This window comes from Oncorhynchus mykiss, unplaced genomic scaffold, assembly GCF_013265735.2.
Source record: "Oncorhynchus mykiss isolate Arlee unplaced genomic scaffold, USDA_OmykA_1.1 un_scaffold_190, whole genome shotgun sequence".
NCBI classification, from domain to species: domain Eukaryota; kingdom Metazoa; phylum Chordata; class Actinopteri; order Salmoniformes; family Salmonidae; genus Oncorhynchus; species Oncorhynchus mykiss.
The window spans coordinates 103,845-118,774 of NW_023493676.1; the positions used below are offsets into that span (position 1 = coordinate 103,845).

The following is a 14,930-nucleotide window of genomic DNA, read 5'->3' on the forward strand; positions in this document are numbered from 1 at the left end:
GTCAAGGGGTCTGATTACTTTCCAAAGAAACTGTAAGTGATTGAGGAGAGAGCATCATTGCTATATTCTAATTAAAATCATTGACCCATAAGGGAACACACGACCAAAGCAAAGCGTGACCCATGCAGAATTAAAACAATATTCATCTTAATGAGAAATATAATCTAATAAACAAATGGTTGCTGGTGGGAACATTGTATTTAGTCAGGATTTCATAAGGCCAGGAATGTCATCGAGAATAACAATAGACAATAGTTAATGTTGCTAGTTTAGGGATGAAGATAACATTGAACCTTCACTAAGGATGTTTTTTTAATTTGATGTGGAAACATTGTTTATTCAACCAGTGGGAGGCTTGTAAAAGCCCACAGGAAAGTGGAATGAGGAACTCTTCATTGAGACAATCATGAAACAGCAATCTGTGGGTGAGTTGTAGTGGATATTATAATATAAGGATCTGCTGGAGTCCAAGTCAAACCAAGATTCTTTATTTCTGAGCTCAGAGAGAATAACAGTTTGGTATTTGGTATTTTACTAGGATCCCCATTAGCTGTTGCAAAAGCAGCAGCTACCCCTCCTGCGGTCAACACAAAACATGACACATAATTTTCACGTCTCTCGTCGGAAGGCATGGACCAAAGCGCAGCGTGGTAAGTGTTCATGAATTTTATTTAATCAAAAAACATTAGAACAAAATAACAAAGAGAAGAATGAACAGTTCTGTAAGACAAATCAACTATACAGAAAACAACTACCCAAAAAACACAGGTGGAAAAAGGCTGCCTAAGTATGATTCACAATTAGAGACAACGATAGACAGCTGTCCCTGATTGAGAACCATACCCGGCCAAAACAAAGAAATAGAAAACATAGAAATAAAGAAACTGGAATTCCCACCCGAGTCACACCCTGGCCTAATCAAAATAGAGAATAAAAGCTTCTCTATGGCCAAAGCGTGACAGACGCTCTGTTCTGGGCCAGCTGCAGCTTTACTCTGTCTTTCCTTGCAGCACTGGACCACACGACTGGACAATAATCAAGATTAGACTAAACTAGAGCCTGCAGAACTTGCTTTGTGGAGAGTAGTGTCAAAAAAGCAGAGCATCTCTTTATTATGGCTAGACCTCTCCCCATCTTTACAACCATTGAATCTATATGTTTTGACCATGACAGTTTACAATCTAAGGTAATGCCAAGTTTAGTCTCCTCAACTTGTTCAACAGCCACACAATTCATTACCAGATTCAGCTGAGGTCTATAACTTAAGGAATGATTTGTACCAAATACAATGCTCTTAGTTTTAAAGATGTTCAGGACCAGTTTATTACTGGCCACGCATTCCAAAACAGACTGCAACTCTTTGTTAAGGGTTTCAGTGACTTCATTAGCTGTGGTTGCTGGTGCTTATATAGTTGAATCATCAGCATACATGGACACACATACTTTGTTTAATGCCAGTGGTAGGCCATTGGTAAAAATAGAAAAGAGTAGAGGGCCTAGAGAGCTGCCCTGCGGTACATCACACTTTATATGTTTGACATTAGAGAAGCTTCCATTAAAAACCCTCTGAGTTCTATTAGATAGATAGCTCTGAATCCACATTATGGCAGAGGTTGAAAAGCCATAGCACAAACATTCTTAAACAACAGGTTATGGTCAATAATATCAAAGGCTGCACTGAAATCTAACAATAGAGCTCCCACAATCTTCTTGTTATCAATTTCTCTCAACCAATCATCAGTCATTTGTGTCAGTGCAGTACATGTTGAGTGCCCTTCTCTATAAGCATGCTGAAAGTATGTTGTTCATTTGTTTACAGAAATACAGCATTGTATTTGTTCAAACCATTTTTTCCCCAACAGTTTGCTAAGAGCTGGCAGCAAGCTTATAGGTCTGCTGTTAAAACCAGTAAAGGCCACTTTACCACTCTTGGGTAGTGGATTAATTTGGCTTCCCTCCAGGCAAGAGAACAAAGACATTTGCCACATTTCAGGCTTCAAACATAAAGATATAAAACTGTATTTTTTTGTGAAGAATCAACAACAAGTGGGACACAATCATGAAGTGGAACGACATTTATTGGATATTTCAAACTTTTTTAACAAATCAAAAACTGAAATATTGGGAGTGCAAAATTATTCAGCCCCTTTACTTTCAGTGCAGCAAACTCTCTCCAGAAGTTCAGTGAGGATCTCTGAATGATCCAATGTTGACCTAAATGACTAATGATGATAAATACAATCCACCTGTGTGTAATCAAGTCTCCGTATAAATGCACCTGCACTGTGATAGTCTCAGAGGTCCGTTAAAAGCGCAGAGAGCATCATGAAGAACAAGGAACACACCAGGCAGGTCCGAGATACTGTTGTGAAGAAGTTGAAAGCCGGACTTGGATACAAAAAGATTTCCCAAGCTTTAAACATCCCAAGGAGCACTGTGCAAGCGATTAATATTGAAATGGAAGGAGTATCAGACCACTGCAAATCTACCAAGACCTGGCCGTCCCTCTAAACTTTCAGCTCATACAAGGAGAAGACTGATCAGAGATGCAGCCAAGAGGCCCATGATCACTCTGGATGAACTGCAGAGGTGGGAGACTCTGTCCATAGGAAAACAATCAGTCGTATATTGCACAAATCTGGCCTTTATGGAAGAGTGGCAAGAACAAAGCCATTTCTTAAAGATATCAATAAAAAGTGTTGTTTAAAGTTTGCCACGACCATTCTGGAAGAAAACCTGATGGAGTCTGCAAAAGACCTGAGACTGGGACGGAGATTTGTCTTCCAACAAGACAATGATCCAAAACATAAAGCAAAATCTACAATGGAATGGTTCAAAAATAAACATATCCAGGTGTTAGAATGGCCAAGTCAAAGTCCAGACCTGAATCCAATCGAGAATCTGTGGAAAGAACTGAAAACTGCTGTTCACAAATGCTCTCCATCCAACCTCACTGAGCTCGAGCTGTTTTGCAAGGAGGAATGGGAAAAAATTTCAGTTTCTCGATGTGCAAAACTGATAGAGACATACCCCAAGCGACTTACAGCTGTAATCGCAGCAAAAGGTGGCGCTACAAAGTATTAACTTAAGGGGGCTGAATAATTTTGCACGCCCAATTTTTCAGTTTTTGATTTGTTAAAAAAGTTTGAAATATCCAATAAATGTCGTTCCACTTCATGATTGTGTCCCACTTGTTGTTGATTCTTCACAAAAAAATACAGTTTTATATCTTTATGTTTGAAGCCTCAAATGTGGCAAAAGGTCACAAAGTTCAAGGGGGCCGAATACTTTCGCAAGGCACTGTATAAGGCAACAATATAAGACATTGGGAGCACTGTGTATGTTCTCTGATGAATTGTAAGAAAAATGAGATGTGAAATATATACACGCTAAGAGAAGTAATTACTCTCTCCTGTGTGGATTCTCTAATGACGTTTAAGTGATTGAGTACTATGTTTTCCCAAAATCTAATCTTCTGTAAAGCCTTCTCCTCTGTGTCATGCTCTTTCAGGCTTCCTAAATGGGCAAATGCTTTGCACCCTGGGAGGAGTGGTAATGCATCTCACCTCTGTGTATTTTCTCATGTTGGTTCAGGCTGTTTTTCTGGTTAAAACTCCTTCCACACTGGGAGCAGTGTTAAGGCTTCTCTCCTGCGTGTATTCTCTCATGTTCTTTCAGGCTCCCTGACCGGTTAAAACACTTGCCACACTGGGAGCAGTGGTAAGGCTTCTCCCCTGTGTGTATTCTTTCATGTCTTTTCAGATCCCCTGACTGGGTGAAACACTTGCCACACTGGGAGCAGTGGTAAGGCTTCTCCCCTGTGTGTCTTCTCTCATGCTGTTTCAGGGTCCCTAACCGGTTAAAACCCTTTCCGCAGTGGGAGCAGTGGTAAGGCTTCTCCCCTGTGTGTATTCTATCATGTTTTTTCAGATCCCCTGACTGGCTGAAACACTTGCCACACTGGGAGCAGTGGTAAGGCTTATCCCCTGTGTGTATTCTTTCATGTTTTTTCAGATCCCCTGACTGGGTGAAACACTTGCCACACTGGGAGCAGTGGTAAGGCTTCTCCCCTGTGTGTCTTCTCTCATGGTTTTTCAGATCCCCTGACTGGCTGAAACGCTTGCCACACTGGGAGCAGTAGAAAGGCTTCTCCCCTGTGTGTCTTCTCTCATGGTTTTTCAGATCCCTTGACTGGCTGAAACGCTTGCCACACTGGGAGCAGTAGAAAGGCTTCTCCCCTGTGTGTATTCTTTCATGTTTTTTCAGATCCCCTGACTGGGTGAAACACTTGCCACACTGGGAGCAGTGGTAAGGCTTCTCTCCTGTGTGTCTTCTCTCATGGTTTTTCAGATGCCCTGACTGGCTGAAACGCTTGCCACACTGGGAGCAGTAGAAAGGCTTCTCCCCTGTGTGTATTCTATCATGTTTTTTCAGATCCCTTGACTGGCTGAAACGCTTGCCACACTGGGAGCAGTAGAAAAGCTTCTCCCCTGTGTGTATTCTTTCATGTTTTTTCAGATGCCCTGACCGGCTGAAACACTTTCCACACTGGGAGCAGTGGTATGGCTTCTCCCCTGTGTGTACTAGCCCGTGCCGTTTCAGGTTCCCTAACCGCTTAAAACACTTTCCACAGTAAGAGCACTGGTGTCTTCTTGCTGGTTTGGACGTCCCTGGCTCTGGTTCCTCTGAATCTGGTCTTTCTCCTGCCAAAGACAGTGTTTTTAAAATAGAGACCTGAATGAAACCTCCACATGATAAAACAGCCTTGCTACGAGGGTAAATCCTAATCAGATCCCTCAATAACCTAAGGCCAGTTTTAACAAAATCAGTGTGATTTTAAAACAAATGTTGTAGAGTTTCCTGGTAATTACTGACAATGTTTACACTACTTATTTATTCATTCTGTTTTCGTCAGAACACAAATAAATAAACAGTTCTCGGACACTCAAGACACAGACGTCACTGGATTCCAATCGAGCAGGTAGTTCTAAATATATAACTTTCATAGCTGTATGATACAGAATGCGACCTACAGTCGTGGCCAAAAGTTTTGAGAATGAAAGATATTACTTTCCACAGCGTTTGCTGCTTCAGTGTCTTTAGATATTTTTGTCAGATGTTACTATGGAATGATGAAGTATAATTACAAGCATTTCATAAGTGTCAAAGGCTTTTATTTACAATGACATGAAGTTGATGAGGTGTCAATATTTGCAGTGTTGACCCTTCTTTTTCAAGCCCATTGCAATCCTCTTCATAACATTCTGGGCCACATCCTGACTGATGGCAGCCCATTCTTGCATAATCAATGCTTGGATTTTGTCAGAATTTGTGGGCTTTTGTTTGTCCACCCGCCTCTTGATGATTGACCACAAGTTCTCAATGGGATTAAGGTCTGGGGAGTTTCCTGGCCATGGACCCAAAATATTGACGAGCCACTTAGTTATCACTTTTGCCTTATGGCAAGGTGCTCCATCATGCTGGAAAAGGCATTGTTCGTCACCAAACTGTTCCTGGATGGTTGGGAGAAGTTGCTCTCGGAGGATGTGTTGGTACCATTCTTTATTCATGGCTGTGTTCTTAGGCAACATGGTGAGTGAGCCGACACCCTTGGCTGAGAAGCAACCCCACACATGAATGGTCTCAGGATGCTTTACTGTTGGCATGACACAGGACTGATGGTTGTCTTCTCCGGACAAGCTTTTTTCCGGATGCCCTAAACATTCGGAAAGGGGATTCATCAGAGAAAATGACTTTACCCCAAGTCCTCAGCAGTCCAATCCCTGTAACTTTTACAGAATATCAGTCTGTCCCTGATGTTTTTCCTGGAGAGAAGTGGCTTCTTTGCGGCCCTTCTTGACACCAAAAGTCTTCTTGTGAATGTATGAAAGTTACATATCTCTAAAAAATATTTTTGTATTTCGCGCTCTGCCCTTTCAGCAGAATGTTAAGACTCCATAATGTTTCATCATTAGATGCTACAGTCCTCCTTTAAGACTCCATAATGTTTCATCATTAGATGCTACAGTCCTCCTTTAAGACTCCAAAATGTTTCATCATTAGATGCTACAGTCCTCCTTTAAGACTCCATAATGTTTCATCATTAGATGCTACAGTCCTCCTTTAAGACTCCATAATGTTTCATCATTAGATGTTACAGTCCTCCTTTAAGACTCCATAATGTTTCATCATTAGATGTTACAGTCCTCCTTTAAGACTCCATAATGTTTCATCATTAGATGCTACAGTCCTCCTTTAAGACTCCATAATGTTTCATCATTAGATGGTACAGGCCTCCTTTAAGACTCCATAATGCATAGTAGGCCATGTAATTTAAGGTCATCTGAAATATTTAGGACTAACTTATTCCTTGCCACCCATTCTGAAACTCACTGCAGCTCTTTGTTAAGTGTTGCTGTCATTTCAGTTTCCGTGGTAGCTGACGTGTACAGTGTTGAGTCATCCGCATACAGACACACTGGCTTTACTCAAATGTCGTTGGCATGTCGTTGGTAAAGATTGAAAAAGGTAGGTGCCAAACAGCTGCCCTGGGGAATTCCTGATTCTACCTTGATTTTGTTGTACAGGCTTCCATTAAAGAACACTGTGTTCTGTTAGACAGGTAGCTCTGGGGCGGCAGGTAGCCTAGTGGTTAGAGCGGTAGGCCAGTAAACGAAATGTTGCTGGATTGAATCCCCGAGTTGACAAGGTAAAACTCTGTTGTTCTGCCCCTGAACAAGGCAGCCCTAGGCCGTCATTGAAAATAATAATTTGTTCTTAACTGACTTGCCTAGTTAAATAAAGGTTAGCTTTTTTTGGAATTATATATCCACAATATAGCAGGGGGTGTATGTATATATGTAGTATAGCAGGGGGTGTATGTATATATGTAGTATAGCAGGGGGTGTATGTATATATGTAGTATAGCAGGGGGTGTATGTATATATGTAGTATAGCAGGGGGTGTAAAGCCATACGTTTTTTCAGCAGCAGACTACGATCGATAATGTCAAAAGCCGCACTGATTGGTAACAGGCTGATTGGTCAGCTATTTAAACCAGTAAAGGGAGCTTTACTATTCTTGGGTAGTGGAATGACTTTAGCTTCCCTCCAGGCCTGAGGGCACACACTTTCTAGTAGGCTTAAATTAAAGACAAGGCAAATAGGAATGGAAATATCGGCCGCTATTATCCTCAATTTTCCATCCACGTTGTCAGACACCGGTGACTTGTCATTGTAGATTTTTTTTGCCCAAAATGTCATTGAAGATGCTCCACATCTTTTTACAATCATTCTTCATGTCATTTATCTTTGTTTCATTGTGTACTTTCTTCTTTTTATTCAGTTTAGTCACATGATTTCTCAATTTGCAATACGTTTGCCAATCAGTTATACAGCCAGACCTATATGCCATCTCTTTTGCCTCCCTCTTCATCATACCATTTTGTAATTCCTCATCAATCCATGTGGATTTAACCGTTTTTACAGTAATTTTCTTAATGGGTGCATGCTTATTAGTAACTGGGATAAGCAGTTTCAAATGTGTCATGGGCAGTGTCTGGTTGCTCATCATTACACACCACGGACCAACAAATATTATTTACATCAACAACATAGGAATCCCTACAAAAAAATGTATGACCTCTTATACACAATATTAGTCCTAGGCTTTGGAACTGTGGTTTTCCTAGACATGGCTCCTATATTGTGATCACTACATCTGATGGATCTGGATACTGCTTTAAAACCCATTTCTGCAGCATTAGTAAAGATATGATCAAACCATGTTGATGATTTCATTCCTCTACTGTTTGTAACTACCCTGGTAGGTTGACTGATAACCTGAACCAGGTTGCAGGCACTGGTTACAGTTTGAAGCTTTCTCTTGAGTGGGCAGCCTGATGACAGCTTTCCTCCAGTATTAGTTAAATAGATCATCTTGACGTTTTTCTCTGAAGCTAACTTTCATCAAGGTTTTATATGGTCTATTGGTTTCTCTCTTTTCATTGGCAGAATCTTTTTTCAGTGTTACGATATTCATAACATCCATATCCACCAGTCTATCTTCATGTCAACTAACAGTACTCCATTGGTAACAGATACCAGTGGGCAGATCTATTGTATTTGTTCATACTAAACTACTTACTTTGATGAGTCAAATCTGATCCTTTCTTCTCTTCTCCTCCTCTCACAGTTCCACTCAGCCCCGTTGTTTTCCTGCAGTCCACCAGCAGCACAGACAACCTCTTCCTACCCAACAGTAAGCCAATACCGGGAGAGGCACGACACGGGGACTCCGGGAGAGAGGAAGGGCTAGCGTTGTCCTGGTAACCATAAAGAGGGGACACAGACACATACCATTATGGATGCTGATGTCTCTGTTGTCATAAAGTGCCTTACAGAAACCCAGACCCAGATAGAGGAAGCTGTATGCTAGACCAGACCAAGCTGTATGCTAGACCAGACCAAGCTGTATGCTAGACCAGACCAAGCTGTATGCTAGACCAGACCAAGCTGTACCATCTGGTGTTCTGATCTGGAGAGACTCTTCTCTGCCTCGTCAGCATCAGGATGTTGTTGAGGCTCCCCAGAGGATCCACGAAAGTCATGTCTCTCTCCTGTATGAACGAGAACATCAAACAGATGATGAACTTATGACCATCTACTGCAATCACAGAATCTTACAAGAGGCATGAATATGTATTAAAAAAAAGTGCCTATAAAGGCAGCTTTCATCGTGATTTCCTAAAATATTGTTTGTGTTGCAAATGTAAAAGGGTCGTTCCACGAAATGGGTGCCTTTTGCGTCCCTTTGACAAGTTAAGTATAAATTATGCACCGATGTTGAATTCTGAAAAGCCTGTTTTATGAAGTGCACTTTAATGTGGACTACGTGGATATTTCAATAAATCTAATATAAAAGTCTAAATATATGTACCAATGACGGATAGCACCTTTAACAATGTATTGAGTACTGAACAACATATTAAAGTGTAGAACTTCAGTAGAATGCCCCTTTCAAACCCCACATTAGTTCAAGAAATGCATATTTTGTGCCCGTTTTTAAGTCAGTACTCACTGGTCTTAATCAAATCTTCAGCCTCGTCCCTTTTCACTCCCAAAATGTCTTCCTCCTCCTCTTTAATTGAGATAGCCGCCTCCTCCTCTTTCACTCCAAAAGTTTCTTCCTCTTCTTTCAATATTACCGCATCTTCCTCCTTTTTGATTCTGAAAGCTTCTACCTCCTCCTCTTCCACTCTGACAACCTCTTTTCCATATTCCTCTTTCACTGTAATATCATCCTCTTCTTCTTTCAATGTGATAGCCTCCTCTTCCTCCCTTTTCATCCTGAAAGCTTCTTCCTCTCCGTTCACCAGAGCTTCTTTCTCCGTCGAGAATAGTGAGCTCATGTTCCGGGCGATTAGCCTAGTGCAGTATCAATTTACCACATTAGCTAATTTAACAAGCAATCTACGTTTCAGTGAACGAGTAGATATGTAAATAGAATTGTGCTTAGAACACTAACAATAATATACACAAGATTTGTCTTAAACGCTTCAATGTTTCGGTTTAATGTTCGCTAGCAAACCACCACGTTGGTTGAATCAGAAAGCCTTTTGTCGCTGTTGAAGAAGCCTCCAGTTCCGTCCACTAGATTATACGTCACACAAGAAGCATCACCTCAAAAACTCATATCGCCATCTGGAGTGGGTAGCGCAGTTTGGAAAATATTAATTAATGTTTATTCTGGCAAGCAATGTCATAAGAAGTCATTTAAAAATAAACAGATGTTATGTCTTCTCTTCCTTCTTACAGCCAATACTTTCCTCCAGGTTTGGCCTGCTCATTAGGTAGGATTAGGTGACAGATTGACAATGGTAGCATATTCCAAGCTAAATTGACCAAAGCTCATCGCTAACAACAGATATAATTATACACCTTATATAATGCTGCCCAAAAATAATGAAAACTCACCCAGTGACATACGGGCTATTTGGGTGAGTGTTGCTGTTGCCACATGAAGCAGTGCCCACTTTGTTTAAGGACAGATAGGACGTGGACAGACAGGGCTCTACCTTTGTAGAGCACATGCCCCTTTGCCCTTCCAGTCTCTGAAGTGCCCTTTTGGGTGGTGGTATAATCTGTATTCATTTTTGGTCATCAGTTATTCTAAACCAACTGCCTGCAAGTCATTGTTAAATTCACCTAACTGAATATCTTACAGGTAGACCCTCTCTCACTCTCTCATCATGTCACAAGCTGTCAGGCTCCCAGAGGCAGGGCAATAAAAGGCCCCAGCTCACTCAACTGCCCCTCCCTCTCAAACAGCCATCAACCCAGAACATCCTGAAGACAGAACATCTAAAAGATAATCTAGGAAGCCTTTCTTCCTCATGGAGCTTTTCAAAAGTGAGGTGAATATTCAATGTGATGTTTGTACAGTGCATTCGTAAAGTATTCAGACCCCTTGACTTTCTCCACATTTTGTTAAGTTACAGCCTTATTTAAAATCATTTTTTTTTTATTACATATTCCAAACTGGTTCTCTATCAGCAATCTACACAATGCCCAATTCTGAGAAAGCAAAAACAGGTTTTCAGAAAATGTAGCTAATTTATTAAAAGATAAAAAACAGAAATACCTTATTTACATAACAGTAATTATTCAGACCCCTTGCTATGAGACTGTCAGAGCAAAAACCAAGCCATGAGGTCGAAGGAATTGTCCGTAGAACTTCGAGACAGGATTATGTTGAGGCACAAATCTTGGGAAGGGTACCAAAACACTTCTGCAGCATTAAAGGACCCCAAGAACACACTGTGGTGAAGAAGGTGCAACAGAGCCTCTTCAACATCAGGAGGCACCTAAAACCCTCACACAGTTTTACAGATGCACAATGAAAGGACCCCAAGAACACACTGTGGTGAAGAAGGTGCAACAGAGCCTCTTCAACATCAGGCTTGTCACCTAAAACCCTCACACAGTTTTACAGATGCACAATGAAAGCATCCTGTCGGGCTGTACTACAATACAAGCCATAGGAAGTTGGTTGCAATTTCAGTTTAATCCACCAGAAAAGACAGAACATTCTGGTTACTAATTGATAAAAAAAAATAATAATAATTAAACCCCCATTATTTATATTTCTACTTTGCACATTATTCCACTGCAAATCTACCATTCCAATGGTTTACTTGCTATATTGTATTTACTTTGCCACAATGGCCTTTTTTGCCTTTACCTCCCTTACCTCACCTCATTTGCTCACATTGTATATAGACTTATTCTTCTACTGTATTATTGACTGTATGTTTGTTTTACTCCATGTGTAACTCTGTGTTGTTGTATGTGTGGAACTGCTTTGCTTTATCTTGGACAGGTCGCAATTGTAAATGAGAACTTGTTCTCAACTTGCCTACCTTGTTAAATAATACCTTGGTGAAAAAAAATAAAAATAATTAAAGACCAAAATTAGTTAAAGAAAATTATGAACCTCTGCAGATTTAGCTACGAAGAGACAGAATAATTTGATCATTTTAGATAATTTGTTTTGGTACTGTCCATATGTAGCTTGTTTTTGGTCGCAGGTGAAGGAATGGCAACATTTACCTGGAGCTAACTCTGCAGACAGCACTACTGGGGGATTTGAAAAATCATAGTCAATTGATCAATAATATAATAATACTTTTAGCAAACATGTTTATTTTTAATTTACTATCTGCAGCAACTATGAGAATATAAAGGTCAAGAACTTTTGTGAAACAGCACAGTTAAAAATATATGGCAAATAGAAATCAAATGGGGTGGTCTTCAGAGATAGATGGGAGAGGTTTAGGGTAACTGAAGGATAGGACTGGATGGTCTTCAGAGATAGATGGGAGAGGTTTAGGGTAACTGAAGGATAGGACTGGATGGTCTTCAGAGATAGATGGGAGAAGTTTAGGGTAACTGAAGGATAGGACTGGGTGGTCTTCAGAGATAGATGGGAGAGGTTTAGGGTAACTGAAGGATAGGACTGGATGGTCTTCAGAGATAGATGGGAGAGGTTTAGGGTAACTGAAGGATGGGACTGGATGGTCTTCAGAGATCGATGGGAGAGATTTAGGGTAACTGAAGGATAGGACTGGCTGGTCTTCAGAGATAGATGGGAGAGGTTTAGGGTAACTGAAGGATAGGACTGGCTGGTCTTCAGAGATAGATGGGAGAGGTTTAGGGTAACTGAAGGATAGGATTAAAAACAAACTAAATATAACTATTGTATAACACATTGTCTGTAAAATGTACATAGTACGTATAAGCTGGACATAGAAGCCTGAAAGTTGTTGTGCATTAGTTTCCTCCAATCAGGGAAGGGGTGACAGGGTTAGTGGAAAACAAAGGAAAATATATGTTTATACATACAGTGCCTTTAGAAAGTATTACAAATGTAAATGTATTTTTAAACAGAAATAACTTATTACATAAGTATTCAGACCCTTTGCTATGAGAATCGAAATTGAGCTCAGGTGCATCTTGTTTCCATTGATCATCCTTGAGATGTTTCTACAACTTGATTGGAGTCCACCTGTGGTAAATTCAGTTGATTGGACATGATTTGGAAATGCACACACCTGTCTATATAAGGTCCCACAGTTTACAGCGCAAGTCAGAGCAAAAACCAAGCCATGAAGTGGAAGGAATTGTCCGTAGAGCGCCGGCACAGATATGGGGAAGGGAGACAACAACAAAAAATATGCCGCATTGAAGTTCCCAAAGAACACAGTGGCTACCATCGTTCTTAAAAGGAAAAGTTTGGAACCACCAAGGCTCTTCCTAGAGCTGGCCGCCTGGCCAAACTGCGCAATCAGGGGAGAAGGGCCTTGGTCTGGGAGGTTACCAAGAACCTGATGGTCACTCTGACAGAGATATAGAGTTCCTCTGTGGAGATGGGAGACACCAACACTCGCCTAAATAGCCCATATGCCACCATAGGAAGTGTTATGTGTTGTTCGCGATGAGCCTTGGTCAATTTAGCTCAGAGTATGCCACACTATTCTATCTGTCACCTTTTTTAAATTTATTTTTTTCACCTTTATTTAACCAGGTAGGCTAGTTGAGAACAAGTTCTCATTTACAACTGCGACCTGGCCAAGATAAAGCATAGCAGTGTGAACAGACAACACAGAGTTACACATGGAGTAAACAATTAACAAGTCAATAACACAGTAGAAAAAAAAGAGTCTATATTACATACCTAATCCTGCCTAATAGGCAGGCCAATCCTGGAGGGAAGTATTGGCTGTAAGAAGTAAGAACATAACATCTGGTTATTTTTAAATGACTTCTTATGACATTGCTTGCCAGACTGAACGTTGTAATTCATATTTTCCAGTCTGCGTTACCCACTCCAGTCAGCAGATGGCGATATGAATTTTTTAGGTGATGCTTCTTGCGTGACGTATAATCTAGTGGACGGGACAGGAGGCTTCTTCAACCGCGACAAAAGGCTTCTGATTTAACCACGCTGTGCTTTGCTAGCAAACCTAAAACCGAAACATTGGAGCTCTTTAGACCAATCTTGTGTATATTACTCTTAGTGTTTTCAACATAATTCTGTTTACATATCTACTGGTTCATTTAAACGTAATTTGCTTGTTAAATTAGCAAATGTGTTACATTGATACTGCACTAGGCTAATCTCCCGGAGCATAAACTCACTAATCTAGACGGAGAAAGAAACTGGTGAAAGGAGGCAAAGAAGCTTGAAGAATGAATATGGAGGCTATCACATTGAAACAAGAGGATGATATTACAGTGAAAGAGGAATATGGGAACGAGGTTGTCAAAGTGGAAAAAGAGGTAGAAGCTTTCAGAATCAAAAAGGAGGAAGATGCCGTAAAATTGAAAGAGGAGGAAGACCCTTTTGGAGTAAAAGAGGAGGATATCTCAATAAAAGAGGAAGACGTTTTGGGAGTGAAAAATGAGACTGAAGATCCGATTACCACCAGTGAGTACTGTCTTAAAAACGGGCACAAACTATGCAGTTGTTTTTAAAGGGGCATTATACTGAAGTTCTACACTTGAATATGTTGTTCAGTACTGTAGGAATTGTTTATTAAGGGGCAATCTGCCATTGGTACATATATTTTTGGAACTTCAAAAATGGATTTATTGAATTCGCTATGTGGTCTATATTAAAGTGCACTTATTCTAGTATAGCCGGGTTTTAAAATATCATATACAGTGCATTTCTACTTAAAATATCAAGTGGACGCAAAATGCCCCCATTTTGTGGAACGGCCCTTTTACATTTGCATCACAGTGGTGGGAAAAGTAGCCAAGTAAAAGTGAGTCACCCAGTAAAATACTACTTGAGTAAAAGTTAAAATATACTGAAGTATCAAAAGTATATAAATAATTTCAAATTCCTTATATTAAGCAAACCAGATGGTGCCATTTTCTTGTTTGTTTTTATTTTATTGACGGATAGCCAGGGACACACTCCAACTCTCTGACAATCTACAATTGAAACGTGTGTTTAGTGAGTCCGCCAGATCAGAGCCAGTAATGATTACCAGGGATGTTCTCTTGATTAGTGAGTGAATTGGACCGTTTTCCTGTCCTGCTAAGCCTTCGAAATGTAATGAGTACTTTTGGGTGTCAGGGAAATGTATGGAGTAAAAAGTACATTTTCTTTATGTATGTAGTGAAGTAAAAGTACAATTAGTCAAAAATAGTAAAGTACAGATTCCCCGGAAAGCTACTTAAATAGTACTTTAAAGTATTTTTACTTAAGTACTTTACACCACTGATCACAAATATATAAAAAAACACAATTAAAGTGGCTAATTTAGTCCCCTTTTAGATATGTATTCATTCCTCCTGTAAGACTCTGTGATTGCAATAGAAGTTGATAAGTTTACCATATTTTTGATGTTCTCATTCACACAG

The 14,930-nt window shown here is 40.2% G+C and overlaps 1 protein-coding gene across 1 annotated transcript; it reads right to left on the minus strand.

Moving 5' to 3' along the window:
* Positions 1–3,241: 3,241 nt before the first annotated feature.
* On the minus strand, positions 3,242–8,573 carry LOC110513813 (zinc finger protein OZF-like). Its single transcript, XM_036972715.1, has 3 exons — positions 8,520–8,573; positions 8,146–8,323; positions 3,242–4,703 (listed from the first exon to the last, which is right to left on the minus strand). The coding sequence occupies exons 1-3, from the start codon at positions 8,520–8,522 to the stop codon at positions 3,637–3,639; spliced, it is 1,248 nt and encodes a 415-aa protein (XP_036828610.1). The 5' UTR covers positions 8,523–8,573; the 3' UTR covers positions 3,242–3,636.
* Between the last annotated feature and the right edge of the window lie 6,357 nt (positions 8,574–14,930).

Bases quoted from the DNA above. Each gene is read 5' to 3' on its own strand.
- LOC110513813 (XM_036972715.1), bottom strand. The intron at 4,704-8,145 runs GTAAGTAGTTTA...TGTCTTTGGCAG, and splicing joins ATCAGATTTGACTCATCAAA to GAGAAAGACCAGATTCAGAG.